This window comes from Theobroma umbraticum, unplaced genomic scaffold (genome assembly GCF_002168275.2).
Source record: "Theobroma umbraticum cultivar Fairchild unplaced genomic scaffold, ASM216827v3 scaffold_228.0, whole genome shotgun sequence".
Lineage (NCBI taxonomy): Eukaryota > Viridiplantae > Streptophyta > Magnoliopsida > Malvales > Malvaceae > Theobroma > Theobroma umbraticum.
Window position 1 is genome coordinate 2,137,442 of NW_018397274.1, and position 19,954 is coordinate 2,157,395.

Here is a 19,954-nt window from a genome sequence, read left to right on the forward strand (position 1 = left end):
AAAAGTTCATGAAACTTTGTGATTGAACTCGTTAAAAATCACTGTAAGAGTTTGTGGTTGAACCAATTAAAAACCTTTATGTGGGTTATTACTTGATCCCATGAAAAACGCTTGTAAGGGTTTAATGCTTGATCTTGTTTGAAAAAATTATATTTTCTTGAGTGGATTTGAAACTCTTTGGGCACCAAGGGAGAGGACATAGACATTTGAGAAAATCGAACTATTATAAAAATACTGGTGTCTTTATTTTCATTTTAGTTTTGTGGTTTATTTTTGAAAATCACTTAAAAAAATCACTTGAGAAAATCACTTGCTTTGGTTTTAATGCAAGTAAAAAATTTATTCTTGAAAAATACTTGATTTTTCACTAAGGTTTCTAATAAATTTTCAAAAAGTCCAATTCACCCCTTTTGGCCTTTATTGTATTTAACTTATTACACTAACAAATTTCACGTTGTGCATGTTGTGTATTGAAAATGTTAACTTAGTTAATAAATGAGAATTTCCAATTATGAGATTTTCAAGAAAATTGTAGAGACAAACTTGTTGAAAATTCTTGAGGCAAGGAAACATTTATAAATTTCATCAAGATATTGAAAAAATTTGAAAGAGTATCCAATTAAAGGGTTTTTATTTATTTAATGAAATTAATAATGATCAAAATACTTGAAAAGTTCTTATATTAATATATATTTTTAATTTAGTCCATCTACTAAAAATTATAATATTTTAGTCTCTTAATTTTAAAAATTATTTCAATTTAATGTCTCTAATATTTTTGTTCTAAATTAACTGTTATGATACTGATGTCATCGTTGACGTGACGCCAACATGACGTTAGATGCTGACATAGCATATGAAGAGATTTTGGTGCCACATGACAATTTATTTTTTTAAAAAAAAACACTTATTAAGATTTAAACCCAAGATCTTTAGCAAATAGAGCATTGTCTTCACCATCACACTTAAACTTTTACATTTAATAATATCTTGCTTGAATTTCATTTCTTCTTTCTTTTTTTTTTTAAAAAAAAAGATAAAAAAAATTTAAGTAAAATATTATTAAATGTAAGAATTTAGGCGTGATAGTAAAGACAAGACTCTGTTTGCTAGAGATTTTGAATTCAAATTTTAATAAGTGTTTCTTTTAAAAATTAAATTGCTACGTGTCAACATGTCAGAGATGACATTATTACAGTAAAGATCAATTTGGACGAAAAATATGAGATTAAATGCATATAATTTTTAAAATTAAAAAATTAAAATATTACAATTTTGAATAGAAATATTAAATTAAAAAATATCTAATACAGATACTTTTTATATATTGTGATCATTAATAATTATTAAAAAATAATAAAAACATAAAAAGTAAAAGAAATTTAAAATTTAAAATTAAGATCCTCTGCTATAAAACACCGAATGCATCCGAGCTGGTTTTGCCCTTTTACTCACCACAATTTATTGTTGTCGCTTTTGTCTTATTTGCTATTAGGATATGGAAGAAAAATTAGGTAAGAGAAAGAGAGAGATGGAGAAGACAAAAAGCAACAGAAAACCTCAGAAATTCATTGTCAATCTCAAAGATCTTCCTCCCATCGATCCTTCACTCATCACCCCAGTCTATCAGGTAAATAACCCATAAGATAAAAATTTACTAGCTATTCAATCTGCTAGCTGAATTTTTTAGCACATAACTGAAACCTCTTTGTTTCGTGTTTCTCCAGGACAAGTATGAGAACCCCAATTCCAGAAATGAACATAACGTAGCAAGGCGAAGCCCCAAAGAAGGAACGAATCTGGTAGGATTTGATGAGGTACCCAGAATAGCAGATATTGCTGACAGAAATCTAAGACAGGATATGAAGGCTGAGGAAGATGTTTGTTTATCCTCAACCAAGTTAATAGACTCCAACAGCGCTAGAGGCTTCAACTTCAAGAGGGAGAATGAGAATTGCCACAATAACTTGGCTATTCAAGGTGAGGATCCTGTCGATTCTGACATTTTTTTTTTCCATTTTTGTTAATTGAACGCATTAGGCTATCAGCCGAATAGCTTTACTCATTAAGGGCAACTTAGTAACTGAATCTTAAGTCGCAATGTGAAAAGACAAAACTGTGCATTCTTTCTCTTTTATACCTTATCCTTCATTCCTTTAGTATGTATGGAAGGAAGCATTCTCTACAAGCCAATAGTTTGATTTATCAAGGGCAAACAAGTAAATAAACTTTACTCTCAACTTGAAATGACAAAAATGTACATTCTTCTTTGATTAATACCTATCTGTTTTTTTTTGTATTCAGTCCTTAAAAGTTATCCATTGAATACTCATCAAAGAGCCACTTTTCCACACTATTATTTAATTTAAGGAAATTGAATTTAATCTAAGTGTTCATTCTTTCCTTCCCTTTTTATAGTTGTTACCAAAGCAAATTCCAATTGGTGAATTGAAATGAATTTACTACTAGGATCTAATATGATCTAGTGCTTTATCTGTTAGATGCTCCTAAAAGGGTATCAGCTAAATCAGAGTTGCATGAGATATGTGCTGCAAACAATTGGAAACTACCGTTGTATGAATGCTGCAAGGAGGAAGGCCCTTCCCACATGAAATTGTAAGTCACATCAGCTGCAGTTCTTGAGCCACTTCCCCTACATATCCTTTTCCTTCCACTTAAAAACATAAAGAACAGGACAACTTATAGTTTAGTTCCTAAAGTAGGCTATAACCTTAGGAGCTATTCTAATGATCCTTGGAATTTGTACAATATTCCCGATTTATATGGTGACTATGGGATAGCTAAAATGTGACTAAATTCATGTATTAAACAGATTCACCTTCGAGGTTGTTGTTGAGATACAGAATACATCGACTACGATTTTGGAGTGCTTTAGTGATCCTCACTCCAAGAAGAAAATGGCAGCAGAGCATGCAGCTGAAGGGGCATTGTGGTACTTGAGGCATCTAGGGTATTTTCCGCCCAACAAGTCAAAAGCCTGCTGACTGATAGGATCAGGAAACTCACATGATTGGTTGTTTCTTTTCTTTCTAACAGAAGGTAACAGGAAATTTTCAACTTGTACCTATTGCTGATGATCTAAATATCTTGTTATTTCTTCATTTTTGATTACAATATTGCTTAAAGCATTGTAAAATATGTGTAAATGCACCTAAGCATTTGGCTCATTGGTTGGTGTATTATCTCTTGTCTAAAAAGTAGGATTTGAATCCCCTTCCCCCAATTATAAAAAAAAAAATGTGTAAATGATTATAAAGCTTTCATGTAACTACAAAATAAGGAAATGAAAGATCCAAAAGGCCTTCATGATTCTTGAAAAGCATAAATTATAAAAGCAAATATATGTTTATGAGTATTATATATGCCAGAAATTGAATAAGCAGTGCATGATCTATCTGATATATAGTGGATAGTACATGGTCTAAAATTTTTCAAAACTATATTGTTCGGGGTCAGTTGGCATTCCTGGATTATGGCCTACCCCTCTGGACCCTGGGATTGGGCCATGTATCAAAAGGACTTAAACCATTTTCATTTTATTTTCTCTTTGTGTTAATTTAATATATTTTTTGATAAATATGAACAATCTCAATGATGAAGTAAGAAGATACTTGATAAATGACTCAATTTCCTAATTTAGCTAAAATCCTTTTCTAGTACCATATGCGTTCAGATTTTTTCTAATTTTATATAAATACAGACTTATTAAATTAGGTTTTTTTTATATTGTAAGTTAATGAAATGGACCTGTATGTGTTTGGAAGCCATTTAAATCTCACATATCATTATTTATTTTATTATTATGATCTTAAAGAGTTGTTGAATGTTGATAACTTTTATGATATTGGTAAATTATTGGCCTTTATAGTTAGGAATAATATGAGTTTCTAATTTCTTATAATGTTGTGGAGGACTTTAATGTTGATAGATTTAGAGATTTGCAAATTTAATTGAAATTTATGGATTTGTGCAATTATTAAAACAGTGACAAATGAAGTTAATCTTCCTGATTTTGTATGGTATCATGGTATGTCATAATTTCATAAGTAACTAGCTATATTATTTCTTTAAAAAATTTCAGGCCTGCTATCATTAACAAATATTAATAATTGAAAATCTAGATTATCATGTTATATTTTGTAATAAAATTAAATTAAATTATATTTTTGTTTTTTGAAAAAAATTTCTTAGATTGTGTTGAGTTGTGTCTTATAAAAGTAGATTTCTAAGCTTTAGAAACGGAGTAGCTCTTTTGGGAGCCCTAGAGAGGGCAACCTTGTAATTATGTCTTTTACTGTAGATAGAGTTGGAGTAGTAGGTGAGTGGTCTTCCTGAGACTATTGGGAGAGAGTGCATAAAAGGGTCTTTGCGTTGATTTGGGAACATTGAAAAAGGTTTTTATTGAACTTTAATTTTTCAATAATAAAAAAACTGTTTTACTTTGTGACTACAGACAAGAAACCAAATTTTGTAAATCTTTGTGTTTTTTAATATATTTGATTTCTTTGACTTTTATCTTTAATGTTTATGAGCAATTTTCATAATAGATTGATTTTTGATCCAGATTAAATCAATAGGACTAGCCTTATGAGTAGATATCCAGGATCCAAGAATTTATTGACACTATCATAATGAGCAGAATTCTTGTATGCTTGCGCATACTACATTTTGAATAAAAAATGATGTACCAAAATCTTTGCATGCTCCAACCAAGGATTGTCATGAATCAACTAAGACAGTCTCTTGTGTTGGATTATTCAAAACATTATTCCAATACCATGTCTTCTCCTACTACAAATTCATAAAATAGGATGCATGCTGATTACAAGAGCCTAAAACTTCCATTATCTCTTCCAGCTTTCATGGCATTACCAACAACTCCGGTTCCATTCTTTCCCTTCAAACAGTGTAGTGCTGTTGGATGGTGTCAATGTCTAGTCCTTTGAGTTTCACTACAGATTCTACATGTCCTTTGAGAGTATGAAGCTCCCTCAACCTGGGAAACAGAATTTATAGATATTAAGCAAGAACCAGTATTATAAATACAACTATTGGAAGTAATTTTGAGTTTAGCTTTGAAGGATTATCACCTTGCAACTTCGGCACGCTTCCTGGCTTGTTCAGCAATCTCTGACAGTTCTCTATAGTTGGTCTTCTCGTTAAAGAGATCTGTCGTTTCAGGAGGCTGCAAGCCATGAAGGGTACGTTGAGCCATGGCCCATTGTGCCTCCCTCTCTCCTCTTCCATAATCCTTCTTTGTTGTGAAGGCAGTCTACAAATTTGCGTGAGTGTAAGACAACTGGCAGGGGAAGTCAAACACGAATTATTATTGACATTAAGGAACTAGTAATTAGATTATTACCTTATTTTGAAGCAAATTATCCCAAGCCTTGCCACTCAAAGAGTACCGGATCAAGAACTTGAGTACATCAAGGGGGAAGTAGAAGACTACGCTATATATCCAAATAACACCAGCCCAACCCCATCCAATGCCTTTGATCCTGGCAAAGCCCCAGTTTGCATAAACGGCAAGTATTGTAGCCACCTAAAAGTTTATACCAAAGGGAAAACAAATATCAGCAACTTGTTCTTGAATAACTTGTAGTCCAATTATATTCCAACGCATTGATTTAAAATTTTATAGAACTCACGAGTTGTGCTATAATGAAGGCAGTGATGAGCAGGAGACCAGGGCGTTCAACAAAAGACCAGCTCCGAGACCGGGTGACAAAGATGAGTGCCTGACTCACGATACTCACTTGGAGGTAGACAGCGGCTGTAAGTTCCTCATGACTGTTCCTAATGGATCTTACCCCGAACTTATCCTGCAATTATTATCAATCTTTAGTTGATACTTTAACTGGCTTTAAGGAGAATCTAAAGAGTTTCTTCTTACAGAAAAGAAGTCGGACTCTTGAGCGGCCCAAAAGAAAACAACAGTCATGCAAGCAAGGTAGGCGCCAAGGACAATGCCAGTGGCAAAAATCTCCTTGAGCTTCCATGAGTCTGGCATAGGAGATGGCTTAACCCTGTCCTTGGAAATGGTCATAATTGTTCCATCATTGAGTATGGCAATGATCAAAACCATGAAAGGCGAGAAATCAAACTTCCAAATAAGAGCCAGGAGCATGAAACCCAGCACAATACGGATAGTGATAGAGACAGCATAGATGGTATAGTTTTTCATTCTCTGAAAAATTGCTCTGCTTGTCAAAACAGCACTCACAATCACACTTAGTCCTGGTTCTGTTAAGACTATATCTGATGCACTTCGAGCTGCATCAGTTGCATCATCAACTGCAATTCCAATGTCTGCCTTCTTAAGGGCTGGTGCATCATTCACACCGTCTCCTGTCATGCCGCATATGTGATTTCTTTGTTGTAGCCTCTTCACGATCTCATACTTGTGCTCTGAAAGGTAGCCATCAGTTAGGACAACAATGACACTAGCTCGAAGATAACCATCAAATTAATACCAAAATGATATTCCATTTCAGGAAGAAGGACAATAAATTTAAAAAATCAGGTAAATTAACACCAAGTGAAAAGGGAAATCTCACTAGTTGAACCCAAAGACGAAAAAGGTACTAAAGTTACCAGGGAAAACGCCTGCAAAGCCATCAGCCTTCTCAATAAGCTCGTCAACGGCAATTGCCTCAATTGTCTCATCCTTATTTTGACCAAGGAGAGCAGATGATGGATACATGTTGGTTCCCATGCCGAGCCTGCGACCAGTTTCCTTCCCAATGGCTAGTTGATCACCAGTGATCATCTTCACATTGACACCAAGATTTAGAGCACGGCGAATTGTCTCTGCACTATCATGCCTTGGAGGATCAAACAGAGGCAATAAACCCACAAATTGCCACGGTTCTCCAGGGCTGTCCTTGGTTTTCTCTGGCACAGTCTACAAAATCAAAAAGTTCATATCGATGACAACCTTTTCTTCCCATTTAATTCAAACAAAATTAGGGACAAAGTGGCATAGAAACTCACTTGTTTAGCCACAGCAAGAGAGCGAAGCCCACGATCAGCAAAGTTAGCGATGACATCATGAGCTTTCTTCTTTAAATCGTCTCGGAGGTTGCATAGGTCAATAATCTGGTAGAGATGTCAGGTACAAAGTATTAGCAAAGAAGAGAAGAAGAACTGTGATGGCAAGAAAAGCACATTTACCTGTTCTGGTGCACCTTTGCTGACTCGATGCCAACTACCATCAGACTCAATATATGTCATGGCTGTACGCTTGTCCACTGGGTTAAAGGGAAAGAAATGCACCTCAGTAATACCTGCTCGGGCCTGCAAATAAAATGAAAGGTAAGTGTTATAAGTGTTATCAGTTATCACGATATAAGGTAAAGTTTAGAAAATTAAATGCTTAATTTGCTCCATGAGACGAGTAGCTCAATCTTAACTCACCTCCTTGGGATCACCTAGCATTCCAACAATACAGGCATCAATAGCATCTTGATTCTCAACCCTGGAAGCTCTAGCAGCAAGTAGAATGACCATGTCCTTGTCGACATTGTTTGTGAACACCTGAAATTTCAGAAAATCATTTCCAATGTCAACTCAACAATTAATGTTTCCCCTCACAAAGAGTCGTACCCTCTTTTTCTTTTCTTACTTGACCCTGTTTTTTATGTCTCTTTTTATTTATGTCTTTAATTTAAAGACCAACCTCAATCATACTCTTGTCTACAGTTAGCTTGTTGAGAGTAAGTGTCCCAGTCTTGTCACTGCAGAGTACATCCATTCCAGCCATTTCCTCAATAGCTGTCATTCTCTTAGTGATAGCTCCTTGTTGTGAAAGCCGGTGAGATCCAATGGCCATTGTCACAGATAGAACTGTTGGCATGGCAATTGGAATTCCTCCAATGAGAAGCACCAACAGGTTATCGATTCCATCTCTGTACCTGCGGTGCTGGATTGGATACATCACCACTATCTCGATAATCATCCCTACTGCAATTGAGCATATGCAGAAGTTCCCAATTGCTGTCAGCACCTAATTAAAACAATCACCATTCAGATACAAGTGAAGAACATCTGCAAGTTCCAAACTTAGAAATGCTGCTAAGTTTTAATATTCTTCTTCACCACAAAAGACATTTCAGCACAGCTTGTGATGTTACCTTCTGGAAATGCCCTACGTTATTGGTGCTATCAACAAGGTGAGCAGCTTTGCCAAAGAAGGTGTGGACGCCAGTGGCGATAACAACAGCCTCAATCTCACCTTGCTTGACAGTAGAACCAGAGAATACCTCGTCCCCTGGGTTCTTGTTTACAGGCAAAGACTCGCCGGTGAGGGCAGACTGATCAATCTTAAGTGGGTCACCTTCAAGGAGACGCGCATCGGCTGGAATGATGTCTCCCAACTTAATGCTGATGATGTCTCCCGGTACCAAAATTGCAGCTTCTTGCTCGCACCACCTTCCATCTCTTAGGACCTTCAATAATTCGAACATTAAAGGGTTAGAGACATTATTCTCCTCTCCTTGCAATATAAGTCATTTCTATTTTACATTTTAAGTTAGTGAGTATTGCATTTGCAAGCTATTCATATTCTTAAGCACCTTGGTTTTGGGAGCAAGACCAGCCATAAGTGCTGCAGCTGCATTGCCTGCGTTGTTTTCTTCAACGAAGCTAATAGTGGAGTTGATAAAAAGCAATACCACAATGCCAGCAAAATCTTGCCAATCTGGGGGCTTTCCCTGCATTTATTCATAGAATTAGAGAGTGCTTTTCAAAGTCTATTCAAGGACGAGGGAGAGATGAACATACTCCTCCATTTGCCAAACAAATGGCCATAATGGCAGCAATCTCCATGACCCATGAGAGAGGATTCCACATAAATCCCAAGAACTTTAAGAACTTGCTTTCCTGTTTATTGTAGTTTTACACTTATTATTTTCTCCGCGCATTAGAAACAATATGGAGATTAATAAAGGTGAAAACGAAAAATGGTTGAATTGATAGCAAACTTGCCTTTTTCTCTTCAAGCTTGTTTGGGCCAAAGATATGCAGCCTTTTTTGCCCTTCCTCACTTGTTAGCCCTTCCTTGGTGCATTTCAACTGTTGAAACACTTCTTCGACAGGAATGCGCTCCTGCAAACCACATTTTAAAGTCAAAACATAAATTCTCACAACCCTGAAATCAAACTCCGAAGAAAGCAAGTCACCATTGCCAAACTTGTGATGGGATTATTACAAATGATGAATAATGAGAACAACTGTATATATATATATATATATATATGTATATGCCCAAGTTAGTATGAAAACGAAAAACGAACGAACAAGTGATGAGGCGAACCAAATCAAATCATGGCTACTTGATTTAGATAATGTGTCAATTCATGTATGTATATATATAGAAGAGCCCCTAGGGAAGTCTTCATTAAGATTAACACCCTTTGATATTTGATTTAAATATCAAAAAAAGAAGACAAAATCCCTTAAAGAAAACAAGAAACAAAGAACACTTTCATGGAAGCAAAGAAAATATACTTACAAGGTCGACGGTCTCATTCTTGATTTCTTCCAAGCTGATGCTCCTATCCGCCATCTCTCTCTCTCTTTCTTCTAATTGCTTTCACAAGAAAATAAAAAAGAAACAAGAAATGCAGTTTCTTTCTCTATTTTTACATGCAAAACAAAAAGTAGGTTATAAAGTGGGAGCTGAGGCTTCTCACAGTAAGCCCACTTCTTTCTTCGAGTTGCTAATTATGTTATACCTTCTGCTGCTTCTTTTCTTCTATAATTAGTCTTTCTTCTCCAAAGCAAAAATAAACAAGAACACCTTAATCACTGCTACCGTTTTTTGCTTTTCTTCGTCTAGGTATACATACTTTTTTTGGATTTCTTGAAGTCTGGTTTTGTTGTTACTATAATACACAATATACAATGAGAAAATTAAAGCTGGAGTGCATTCCTTGGCCCCTATATACCAGAGTTTCGGTCAATGTATATGGAATATCAACTGTAAATGAGCGAAGGAGCGGGAGTGTCTTGGTCGACGCAGCCCAGGTCAATCGGCCATCACTCACATTTATCTTAAACCATAAAGTCTTCTTCCTTTTTGTACTACAATTTGGGCTTAATGTTGTGTGGAGGATGCTTCAATGTAGCCCCATCATGATACAAACATTTAGGAAAGGTGCGGAAACCATTGGCACTTGAACTAATTTCAAGCATGAAAGCAGAGAGAATTTTGGGATTCTCTTTGAATCGGAAAATCACGTAAAATAAAATTTTCGAGTCTTCAACTATTTGCAAGATTAGAAATTACCAATGGACACATATCAAGAAATATTTATTTGAAGAAAGAACTCTCAAATTTTATTTTATTTTTAATAAATAAAATCTATCCCCCAATAGTGTAATAATGAATCCATGTTAGATCCCTAGCTGATTTTTCCTTGAATTCAGATTATAAATTTCATCTCTAATGTACATATATATACATATATAAACCCATGTTAGAATAGCTACTAGAGAGACGTGGCTGATTTCTTCTTGAATTCAAACGCTTTCTTGTCTAAGCCTTGGTCTCTTCTTCTTTTACCATTTTATTTTCTTTCAACCGCTTTTCGGATACATCAACCTTTTAATGTCAAATTTAAGTTGGCAAGTTAAGTGTAAATTATGGTGTTTTACCTAATTAGAATTTGGTAACCAGTTGAAAATAAAGCACAATTACACTTGTTTACTATAGTTCACGTGTTTCTCATGTTTCTCATGTGTGCTAGCTAATTAATTAAGTTAATTGTACAGTATTACTATTTAGTAGAAATAATTTCTGTTGTAATTTTTGCTTTTGTTACTACTCTGACTTTTCTGCTTTGATTGCTTTGTAACTGTTGGAGCAGTTTAGGGATGAAGCTAACCAACTTTTATTAGAGTGATCAAAAATGAAGAGGAATAATACATAAAATATAAATAGTTAAATATGATATATAAGAGTAATAATTTCCTCTTATATAATCAACATTGTTTAAAGATTAAATACTTAAAGATAATTTTCTTTCAACTGAATATAAAACATAAAGCACATAAATAAAATCTTATATAATCAAGATTAATAAAAAAATGATATATTGGTGAAATTTTAATCAACAATCAATGATACAATGTTAATTTTAAGCAACAACCAATAATGCAATGCTAATTTTAAGCGATAATCAATAATGCAATACTACAATGCATATTTGAGAATTACATAATAATATTTTAAATTTTAAAGACTAAAATCAACACGAACCCATAACAAAAAAAAAAGAAAAATATGGCAAGTGGAAAATAAAACTACACAACAAAAAAAAAAGAAAAATATAGTAGATGATTAGTAGAAATTTGAAGAAAAAAATCTATAGAAACTTAAAACATATATGATCAAATAGAATAAAATTAAAAAAAATAAATATAAATGATAATATAAAAAGATAAAAAAAGGTTACCTCTTTGTAAATTCCCAATGAAAGGACAAAAAAGAAGAGAAAGAGATGGAAAGACATGTGAAGAAACCTAAAAGGGAAAACTTTACGAGTTAGAGTAAAGTTAAATAGATTTATAAGGCTTTTTCTTTTTTTATTTCTATTAATAATTTAATAAAAATTGTTTTAAGGGACCGTTAAAAAATATATACAACATATTGTATTAATAAATTAATAAAAAAATATTTTGGGAGCTCACTAAAAAATATATGTAATATATAAAAATTTTTAAAACCCCCATTGTAAAGGGATGCTCCGCCCCTGGAACACTTATCTTTTCTATTCTTTTTCATTGTAATATAGTTAAACCTAAATAAATTAATGCTTTTGAAATCATGAAAATTTATTAATTAATTAAGATATTATTTAATCGATAAATTAATAATTTATTAATTCATATATCAATTAATAAAAAATTAATTTATCAATGTATTTTTTATTTTATTTTTCCAAAACATTGAACTTTATATACTTATATTGTGCATAAATTCTCTTACAATACAAGAACACTACACCAAAGTTTATTAATGCAATAAGAAAACTTACAGATAAGATCTAAGGACATCAATTTTAAGAGGAATATTGGAATTATATTTTACAAAGACCTTATAATTGAGTCATGTATGTATGTAATTTTGATGTGTAAGGAGATTATTAATTTATAAATTAAGTGGGACTTGTGTGTTTTTTTTAAATGTATTATCTTATAAATTTAACAAATTATTAATTTACTACATTGATCCTAAGTCCGAACTAGCTAAAAATATTATTTAATCAAGATTATTAATTTATCGAATATTAATTTATAGAATTTATTATTAGGTATTAAGCAACATGGAAGAAATTATACATAATAGTTTTGTTCTATGCAACAAAAAACAAAAAAAAAATCTCAACAAATCTCATGCTGCCACCCATTAATCACCTTGGTGGTTTTAATATAAACAAAACCAGAAGAAAGGAGTGATTATAAAAATAAAATCAAGTGATGTAGCTATCCTTTTCATTTTTCTAACTCGTGAATACCACAAAGGGAGCAAAAAATCAGAGCCACTCAAATGCTTGGCCAGACATAGCTGCACACACGATTTTTTTTTTTTTAATTGAAGGAGGGGGGATTCGAACCTTGATCTTTAGACAAAGGGATAATGCACCAACTAATGAGTCAAATGCTTAGGTGTAGTTGCACACACGGTTGCACTTGAACCTTCACAAAAAAAGAGCTTTCTCAACTATGCTTTTGTGCTAGTAAGGTGGACATCCATTTGTCCTTTCTACACAATCACACTCCTCCTAGCCTAATCATAAAATTGAAAAATTATTTTTCCAAAATTTCTCAAGAGATGGTGTGACTAGGGTTTACTTTTTTTTTTCTCTTGTAAGAAGTGGCTAAAAAGTGATATTTATATGTAAGCTAATTAACTTCTTAAATTACAAATAAGGCCTTAATTATAACCCTTTATAATATTGGCCCAAGACTTGAATAAACCTTTTTAATTAAGTAATTGTGAATTAAAATCAAATTTAATCTACTCTATTTGTTTGTAATTAAAGCTTTAATATTGTAACTAATTATCATATTGACCATACGCTTAATTAAACTATTTTAATTAAGTTTTTAGAGGTTAAAACCCTAGTGTATGATTTAAGTCCAACTTAAATCATCACATTCCCAATTTACTTTATAATGCAACTTATTATATGTGACTCAATAGATTCCTAACATGTTGGCAATGGAATTGAATTATAATCTTTATTAAATTAATTAATTCAATTCCATAGACTAAGATTGGTATTTAGCAATGTATTATGGCCACCTAATTGTTAGGAGAGTCAAAGGGTTCTTTAACAACCTTTCAGTGCATAGTCTATCTGTGTAATTTATTTCCTCATCATATATCCAAGAAATGATAAGAGCATCGTACATTGTCTAATCTTCTTGATCTCCATAGTGGCTCTTGAAGTTAGATTATTAACTTTCTAGATACTTATAAAACTCTTTTCATAATCTCCAAGCCGTCTTAGCCAAAGACTTCAACAAGCTAATTTCAACCAAAAATTATTAAAATATGTCCCTTAAATCACTTAGGGTAATTATTCCTTTCTTAACCACTTATTTGCCTTCACATGCTTCATGTTACAACCAACTATATCTTGTTTTGGCATCCTTGATAAGACCCATAAGGATATGATCAAATATACAACACTCCACATATAAAACAACCTCTTATCTCAAGTCTAAAGAGTATTTACACAATGACATATGACAAATATTTGCATAGATACTAGAGTGAGATGCCAAATGTATTTCTCATGTCAGGTCTTGTTTAGTGAACTCATTCATGAAACAAGCACTTACATTCTAGTTCCAAGTATTTCAATGCTTCAATCTATAAAATCAGTTGCTTACTTCCTAAGTAAAGAATATAGAATGCACCAATTTTTAAGCATCATTGATGTTTAGTCTCAATGATATATCAACCAAGAACATTTAGAGATTATGTTTTGATGCATAGGGATCTCATAATTGTAACCCATTACAATTACCTTGCAAGGCATATTAATCTCATAGTCTTCATTCAATAGACTTATAATTTTTATAATTGATGTCTTATTAATGAATGAAAACCTTTAATCATTCAATGTGAATGATATAATTGCATGCCTAGAACTAAGCCTTAACTAATCTCAATTGGTTGTAGGGCTCATTCCAACATTCTCCCACTAACACAAAGCCAATTGCTATTTCATCATATGTGGATCTAATCCATTTGGCAATCATGTCTTTAATGAGACTCGTTTGTGCTCTTCCATGTGAGTAATTGCTTTTTAATTTATTTTTGTGATGTCCAAACATCTTATCATATTACTATATTTAGATCTAATAAGACCCTAGTTCTTTTAGTATGGCTCTATTATTACATTAACGATGTTTAAAACCCTTTATTAGTTTAATGAACTAATGATCTAAATATCCTTTTATTGAAGCCTTTTACAATAGGATTTATGACTTTATTTATATACATGTATAATCCTTTTAACTCCTTGGAACCATTCCAACTAGTCTATGTTGTATGCATCATATGCATACATCACTTCGTATTATGCCATTCACTTTTTAAAATTTTGTAGTTTCTTTGTATACACATTGAATCCTATGCAATTGTATCATTAAAGAATTGGATTCACTCCCACTAACCTCCTTATGCGTATGAGATATAATATACTAGGACATTTTAATAAATCCAACCCTTTTGGATTCCCTTTTAATGTGTACAACTCTAACAATAACTTCTATTTAGTAGATTCATCCAATATGAATAATACATCCTCAATGCATCTTACTAAATCCATGGAGTTTTTATACATTTAACTATGCATCTTTATACATAAACTGAAGTGTTAAATTCCAATAAAACTAAGTAATGCTGAAGAAATTATTTTCTTAGTGTTATCATGTTCCCACTAAATGCAAAATCCTTTGTGAGAGTAATATTCAAACTCTTTTGAATATTCCATGATGTTACATACATACATACATATATACATACACACACACACACATCTTAAAGTATGTTTAGAATCTTATTGGTTTGGAATATTATAATAGGCTATATGTGTTCGTGTGTGTGTTGGAGAGGTATGGACCAAATCATATATTGTTATATGAATTTACTTTCTTCTTTTAACAAACATCTATATGTTATATTCATTTAGAAAGCCTTTCATGAATCTATATTCACTCTTTTGATCAACTAGCTATGAACTTATGTGATCGTTTACTAAGATCTCATCTAAGTAAAATCACATAACTTATTGATTGTTATGAATTTCTTATTCAAACTTATTTAAAATATTTGAAATTCATAATTGATCAAATATAATTGCAAAGATAAATATGAAATGTGGATAATTAAACTGATATAATTATTCCGAATAAGTATTTAAGCATGAAACATAGAAGTTTTCCATATCAAATGTCAAACATAAATGTTTCACTAGCCATCCATATGGTAATAACAAAATAATGTTTTAAAAACATTCCAATAAATTATCCAACATATCAAAATAAATAAGAGTGTAATCGCATTATATGGCATCGAATGCTTTATGTTGTTCATCCATGGGGTCACTTTCTTAGCTAAAGTCCTACTCATCTTTGTCTTTGGTTCATGCAGTTTGTCATACACATGAGAACCAATTTTAAGGTATCATATACCTTTAAAATATAAAGTTGAGTTACTTAGCAAATAGTACTTGAATTAAAAACTTCAATAAGCTTTTTTTTCTTGCTCATAGTAGCTAGGTACTCCTTGTTATTCTTCTTCTAATGTCCAGGTTTGCCATAGTGATGGCAAATCCCCTTGTCCTTTTTTACACTTTCTTTAGGCTTCAATGGCTTTTTCTCTTGGGACTTTACCTTCTTCCCTTTTTGGGTTTTCTTCTTCTTTGGCTTTTTTTAAGCCTTTGAAAAAGAAAAAAAAAGTAAAGCTTTATTATCCTTCTGGGTGGACTTTTCTAGTATGTCTAGCATGTTTAGAAGTTTAGGAAGAATGGCTTCCAAATAGTTCATAAGTAAATTCAACACGACCTAACTTAAGTTGTTAGGAAGAGATTGAATAACTAAGTCAATACTTAGCTCATGGTCCATCACCAATCCTAATTCTCTAAGCCTCACGATGAGTCCAATCATCTTTAACGCATGGGGTCTGAAAGAACTATTTTCTGCCATCTTGCACTAAAACAATTCTTTAGAGATCTTATATTTCTCAGTGTGCCCTTCTCTATTGAATAATTCTCTAAAGTGAAAGATCATGGATTGGACATCCAAGTGGTCATGCTGTTATAGAAGCTTAAGAATCATGCTAGCCAGCATCAAACATGTTGCCTAATCATCGTCATTCTTATGACGTTGATATGTTTGCTAAGCCTCAGAATTGACATCATCAGCAAAGACTAGTAGAGCAGAAATATCAGGGACATAGGAGTTCTTCTCTTGTTTAAAAGATCTTGAGGTTCCAAAACCAATCCAAGAAGTTTAGACCAGTGAGTTTATTTGAATCCAAGATGCTTTGTAGTAACAAATTATTAGTCATCTACAATGTATATAAATATACCTGAATAAAATAAAACAATTAGTAAACAACATGCAAAAAACTATTTAAAATAGCGTTTTAAGATTTTAAAAAGTTCTCTCACTATTTTATATTCAAATTTACAACCCTCAAAGTTATTTCGAAAGTCTCTACTAGGATCTTCCTAGTGGGTTAGAACCTTATCCATTCTAGTCTTGGCTTTCAGTTTTCTCAACAAACAATGATAGATGGATTAGGCAAGTAACTATGCTTACCAATTGTATCTCTATACGACTTTTAGATCAGTAAATGACAACACATTGCCTAAACATATCATCTATGTTTCACCTAGTCATTGCATTTAGTTTCATAATAATCACGTTTTCGTGCATACCGATTTTATGAAACTAGTTGAGTAAAACCCATCAATAGCTCAAACATATTCATATAAAAGTTTGGCCTTGAGTTTTCTCAACAAGCCTCCAATTAAAAGAGTAGCCAAGTTATCCTGCTATATAGTGGAAGGCAACTTAATCATGCATGATGTGTGACTTAATATTTCCACGAGGGATTTTATCCTTCTGTCTTATTAAAATCTCATCTTTGTATGTACAACATTTATTAAATCGCATAAGATAAATTTATCGCATGCATACTATTTTGCATTGCATAGCATTCTTTAAATGGCATAAAATAAATTCATCACATGCAAACTATTTTAACTATGCTAATTTCCTTAAGCCATTAAAGGAAATTAGCTTGGTCAAACTTAGGGGATTACATACAACATCTTTAACGTCTGCGTGTAATCTCTTTGTCCTCTTTGTTGTCTTGGTTCTTCATATTTGATTTTACAAAAATTCAATTTTTAATTTATCTTTATTCTAATTACATATGAATATTGAAACCTCGAGCTGCATTCAAGGGGAATAAGATGAAGAAAGAATTTTACAAACTGAGATAAAGAGTTAAGGTAAGACATGTAGACTTTATTTCAAAAATATTAAGACTTTACGTTCAACCATAACACAATCATATTAGGCCTAAGTGCATAATCATCTACATACATTCATCAATATGAATAAAATTTAAAGACATATCTCATTCAAATTGTTAATCATATGAGCTATTTGAAATTAGCAATTTTTCTACATTTGAATTTGCCAATTTTAATTTTTGAATAACCAATTAATTTTGTACATATATATATATATGGAAAGTATTGCTAATCAAAATTAGCAACTTATCCATTCCCAATCTTATTAGGATTAGAATCAAATTTTCATTGCAAATTAAAATATTTTTAATTTACATTTTTAAACACTTCAAGTAATCAATTTAATTAAAACTGTATGTCTTCTATCACCTAATCTCATTAGGTAATTAAGATCTAAGATAATAATAATTTTAATTAATCTTATAAGTTAAAATATTTTTTTTTAATTTTAATTTTTTTCCTAAACATTTTAGGTAACTAATTTTACTAATCAAATCTAATTAAAGATTGCATGTCTTACCTAATCTTATTAGGTTATTTAGATCAAAATCTAAGATAAGATAATCTTAATTAGTCTTAGTGTCTTATTCAAATTTCCTTCCTTAATTAAGGAAATTTATTCATAATAAAAGACTTGCCTTTATTTGTTTTGACTTCCATAATTCTAGGAATCAAATTCCTTAATTTATGGTGTTTACAAATAAATTTTGTGACATTCTTGAATTAAGGAATCAGATTATCATGTCAAAATTTAATATCTTTATAGAACTATTTTCATAATTTATAATCAGCTAATAAAAAATTTTGAGCGTCATAATTTAAATAATGAAATTCCTTAGTTTATAGATGCTAATTATCTTAATTTTGATAGCCATGGTTTTAGGAACCATATTTCTTATTCCCTTATGTCGAAATTATCCCTTTTTATGGAACTTTTCATAAATATTTAGATAGTGAATTTGTAATTTAAATTGCACCAATTAAGAATGCAATTTAGGCAAGTCTCAATGCCAACCCAGTGACATTTATCCACTACTGATAGTGCGTAACCATTGTTGTGTGGTTTTATGGGACCCTAAATATAGGAATTTAGGCAAGTGGACAACCACTTGCCCTCTCTACACAAGAACACTCTTCCTAACGAAATCACAAAGTTGAAAAATTATTTTTTCAATATTTCGCAAGAGAGGGTGTGGCTAGGGTTTTCTATTTTTTTTCTCTTGTGAAAAGTAGTTGAAAAATAATATTTATATCTAGGTCAATTAACTTCTTAAATTACAAATAAAGCCTTAATATTATAATCCTTTATAACATTGTCCCAACACTTAATTAAATATGTTTAATGAAGGCATTGTAAATTAAAATCAAATTTAATTTACTTTATTTGTTTGCAATTAAGGCTTTAATATTATAACTAATTATAATATTGATCTTACACTTAATTAAATTATTTTAATTAAATCCTTAGACCCTAATATATAATTTAAGTCCAACATAAATCATCACACTCTTAATTTAATTCATGATGCAACTTATTATGTCTGACCTATTAGGTTCCTAACATATTGACAATAGAATTGAATTATAATCTTTATTAAATTAATTAAATTAATTTCATAGATCAAAATTGATATCTAGTAATGCATCATGGCCACCAAATTGTTAGAAGAGTCAAATGGTTCTTTGATAATATTTTAGTGTATAGTCAATCAATGTAATTCATCCTTTCATCATACATCTTGAAAATGATAAGAGCATGATATAATGTCTACTCTTATTAATCTCTATATTCGTTCTTCAAGTTAGATCATTAGTAGAGACTTAAGAAACTCTTTTCATAATCTTTAAGTCACCTTAACCAAGGACTTAAATAAGCTAATATCAACCAAGAACTATTAGGATATGTCTCTTAAATCACTAGGGGTAATAATTTTTTTCTTGACCATTCATTTGCCTTAACATGTTTTATGCTACAATTGACCATATCTTATTTTGGCATCCTTGGTAGGACCTGTAATGATATGATCAAATCTAAGGAGTATTTTCACTCCATATATAAGACAATTTGGTGTCTCAAGTCTATAAAGTATTTACACGACTGACACATTAGAAATATTTACATAGACAGTTGAGTGAGATACCAAATGCATTTCTCATGTCATGTCAGGTTTAGTGAACTTGTTCATGAAACAAGCACTTACATTCTAGTTCCTTGTATCTCTATACTTCAACTTATAAAATCGGTTACTTACTTCCCAAGTTAGGAACATAGAATACATCAGTCTCTAAGCATTATTAATATTCAGTCTCAATGATACATCAACTAGTAACATTTAGAGATTATACTTTGATGCATAAAGATCTCA

At 31.7% G+C, this 19,954-nt stretch overlaps 2 protein-coding genes across 3 annotated transcripts; one reads left to right on the plus strand and one right to left on the minus strand.

Annotated features, from left to right (window-relative positions):
* The first annotated feature begins 1,456 nt into the window (after positions 1 to 1,456).
* Positions 1,457 to 6,050, plus strand: LOC110427089 (RNAse THREE-like protein 1). 2 transcript variants are annotated; one of them, XR_002446231.1, is made up of 6 exons: positions 1,457 to 1,630; positions 1,728 to 1,980; positions 2,502 to 2,616; positions 2,834 to 3,060; positions 5,692 to 5,799; positions 5,920 to 6,050. XR_002446231.1 is itself a non-coding variant. In XM_021442496.1 (4 exons), the coding sequence occupies exons 1-4, from the start codon at positions 1,499 to 1,501 to the stop codon at positions 3,003 to 3,005; spliced, it is 672 nt and encodes a 223-aa protein (XP_021298171.1). In that variant the 5' UTR covers positions 1,457 to 1,498; the 3' UTR covers positions 3,006 to 3,334. The 2 variants fall into 2 exon arrangements, 1 of the variants encoding a protein (XP_021298171.1); XM_021442496.1 differs by lacking the exons at positions 5,692 to 5,799; positions 5,920 to 6,050 and having other exon boundaries at positions 2,834 to 3,334.
* Positions 4,627 to 9,903, minus strand: HA9 (H[+]-ATPase 9). The gene is made up of 15 exons (XM_021442495.1): positions 9,536 to 9,903; positions 9,010 to 9,129; positions 8,806 to 8,904; positions 8,598 to 8,735; positions 8,157 to 8,471; positions 7,703 to 8,029; positions 7,441 to 7,560; positions 7,198 to 7,320; positions 7,018 to 7,122; positions 6,619 to 6,928; positions 5,918 to 6,432; positions 5,673 to 5,846; positions 5,384 to 5,566; positions 5,112 to 5,293; positions 4,627 to 5,017 (listed from the first exon to the last, which is right to left on the minus strand). The coding sequence occupies exons 1-15, from the start codon at positions 9,587 to 9,589 to the stop codon at positions 4,921 to 4,923; spliced, it is 2,862 nt and encodes a 953-aa protein (XP_021298170.1). The 5' UTR covers positions 9,590 to 9,903; the 3' UTR covers positions 4,627 to 4,920.
* Between the last annotated feature and the right edge of the window lie 10,051 nt (positions 9,904 to 19,954).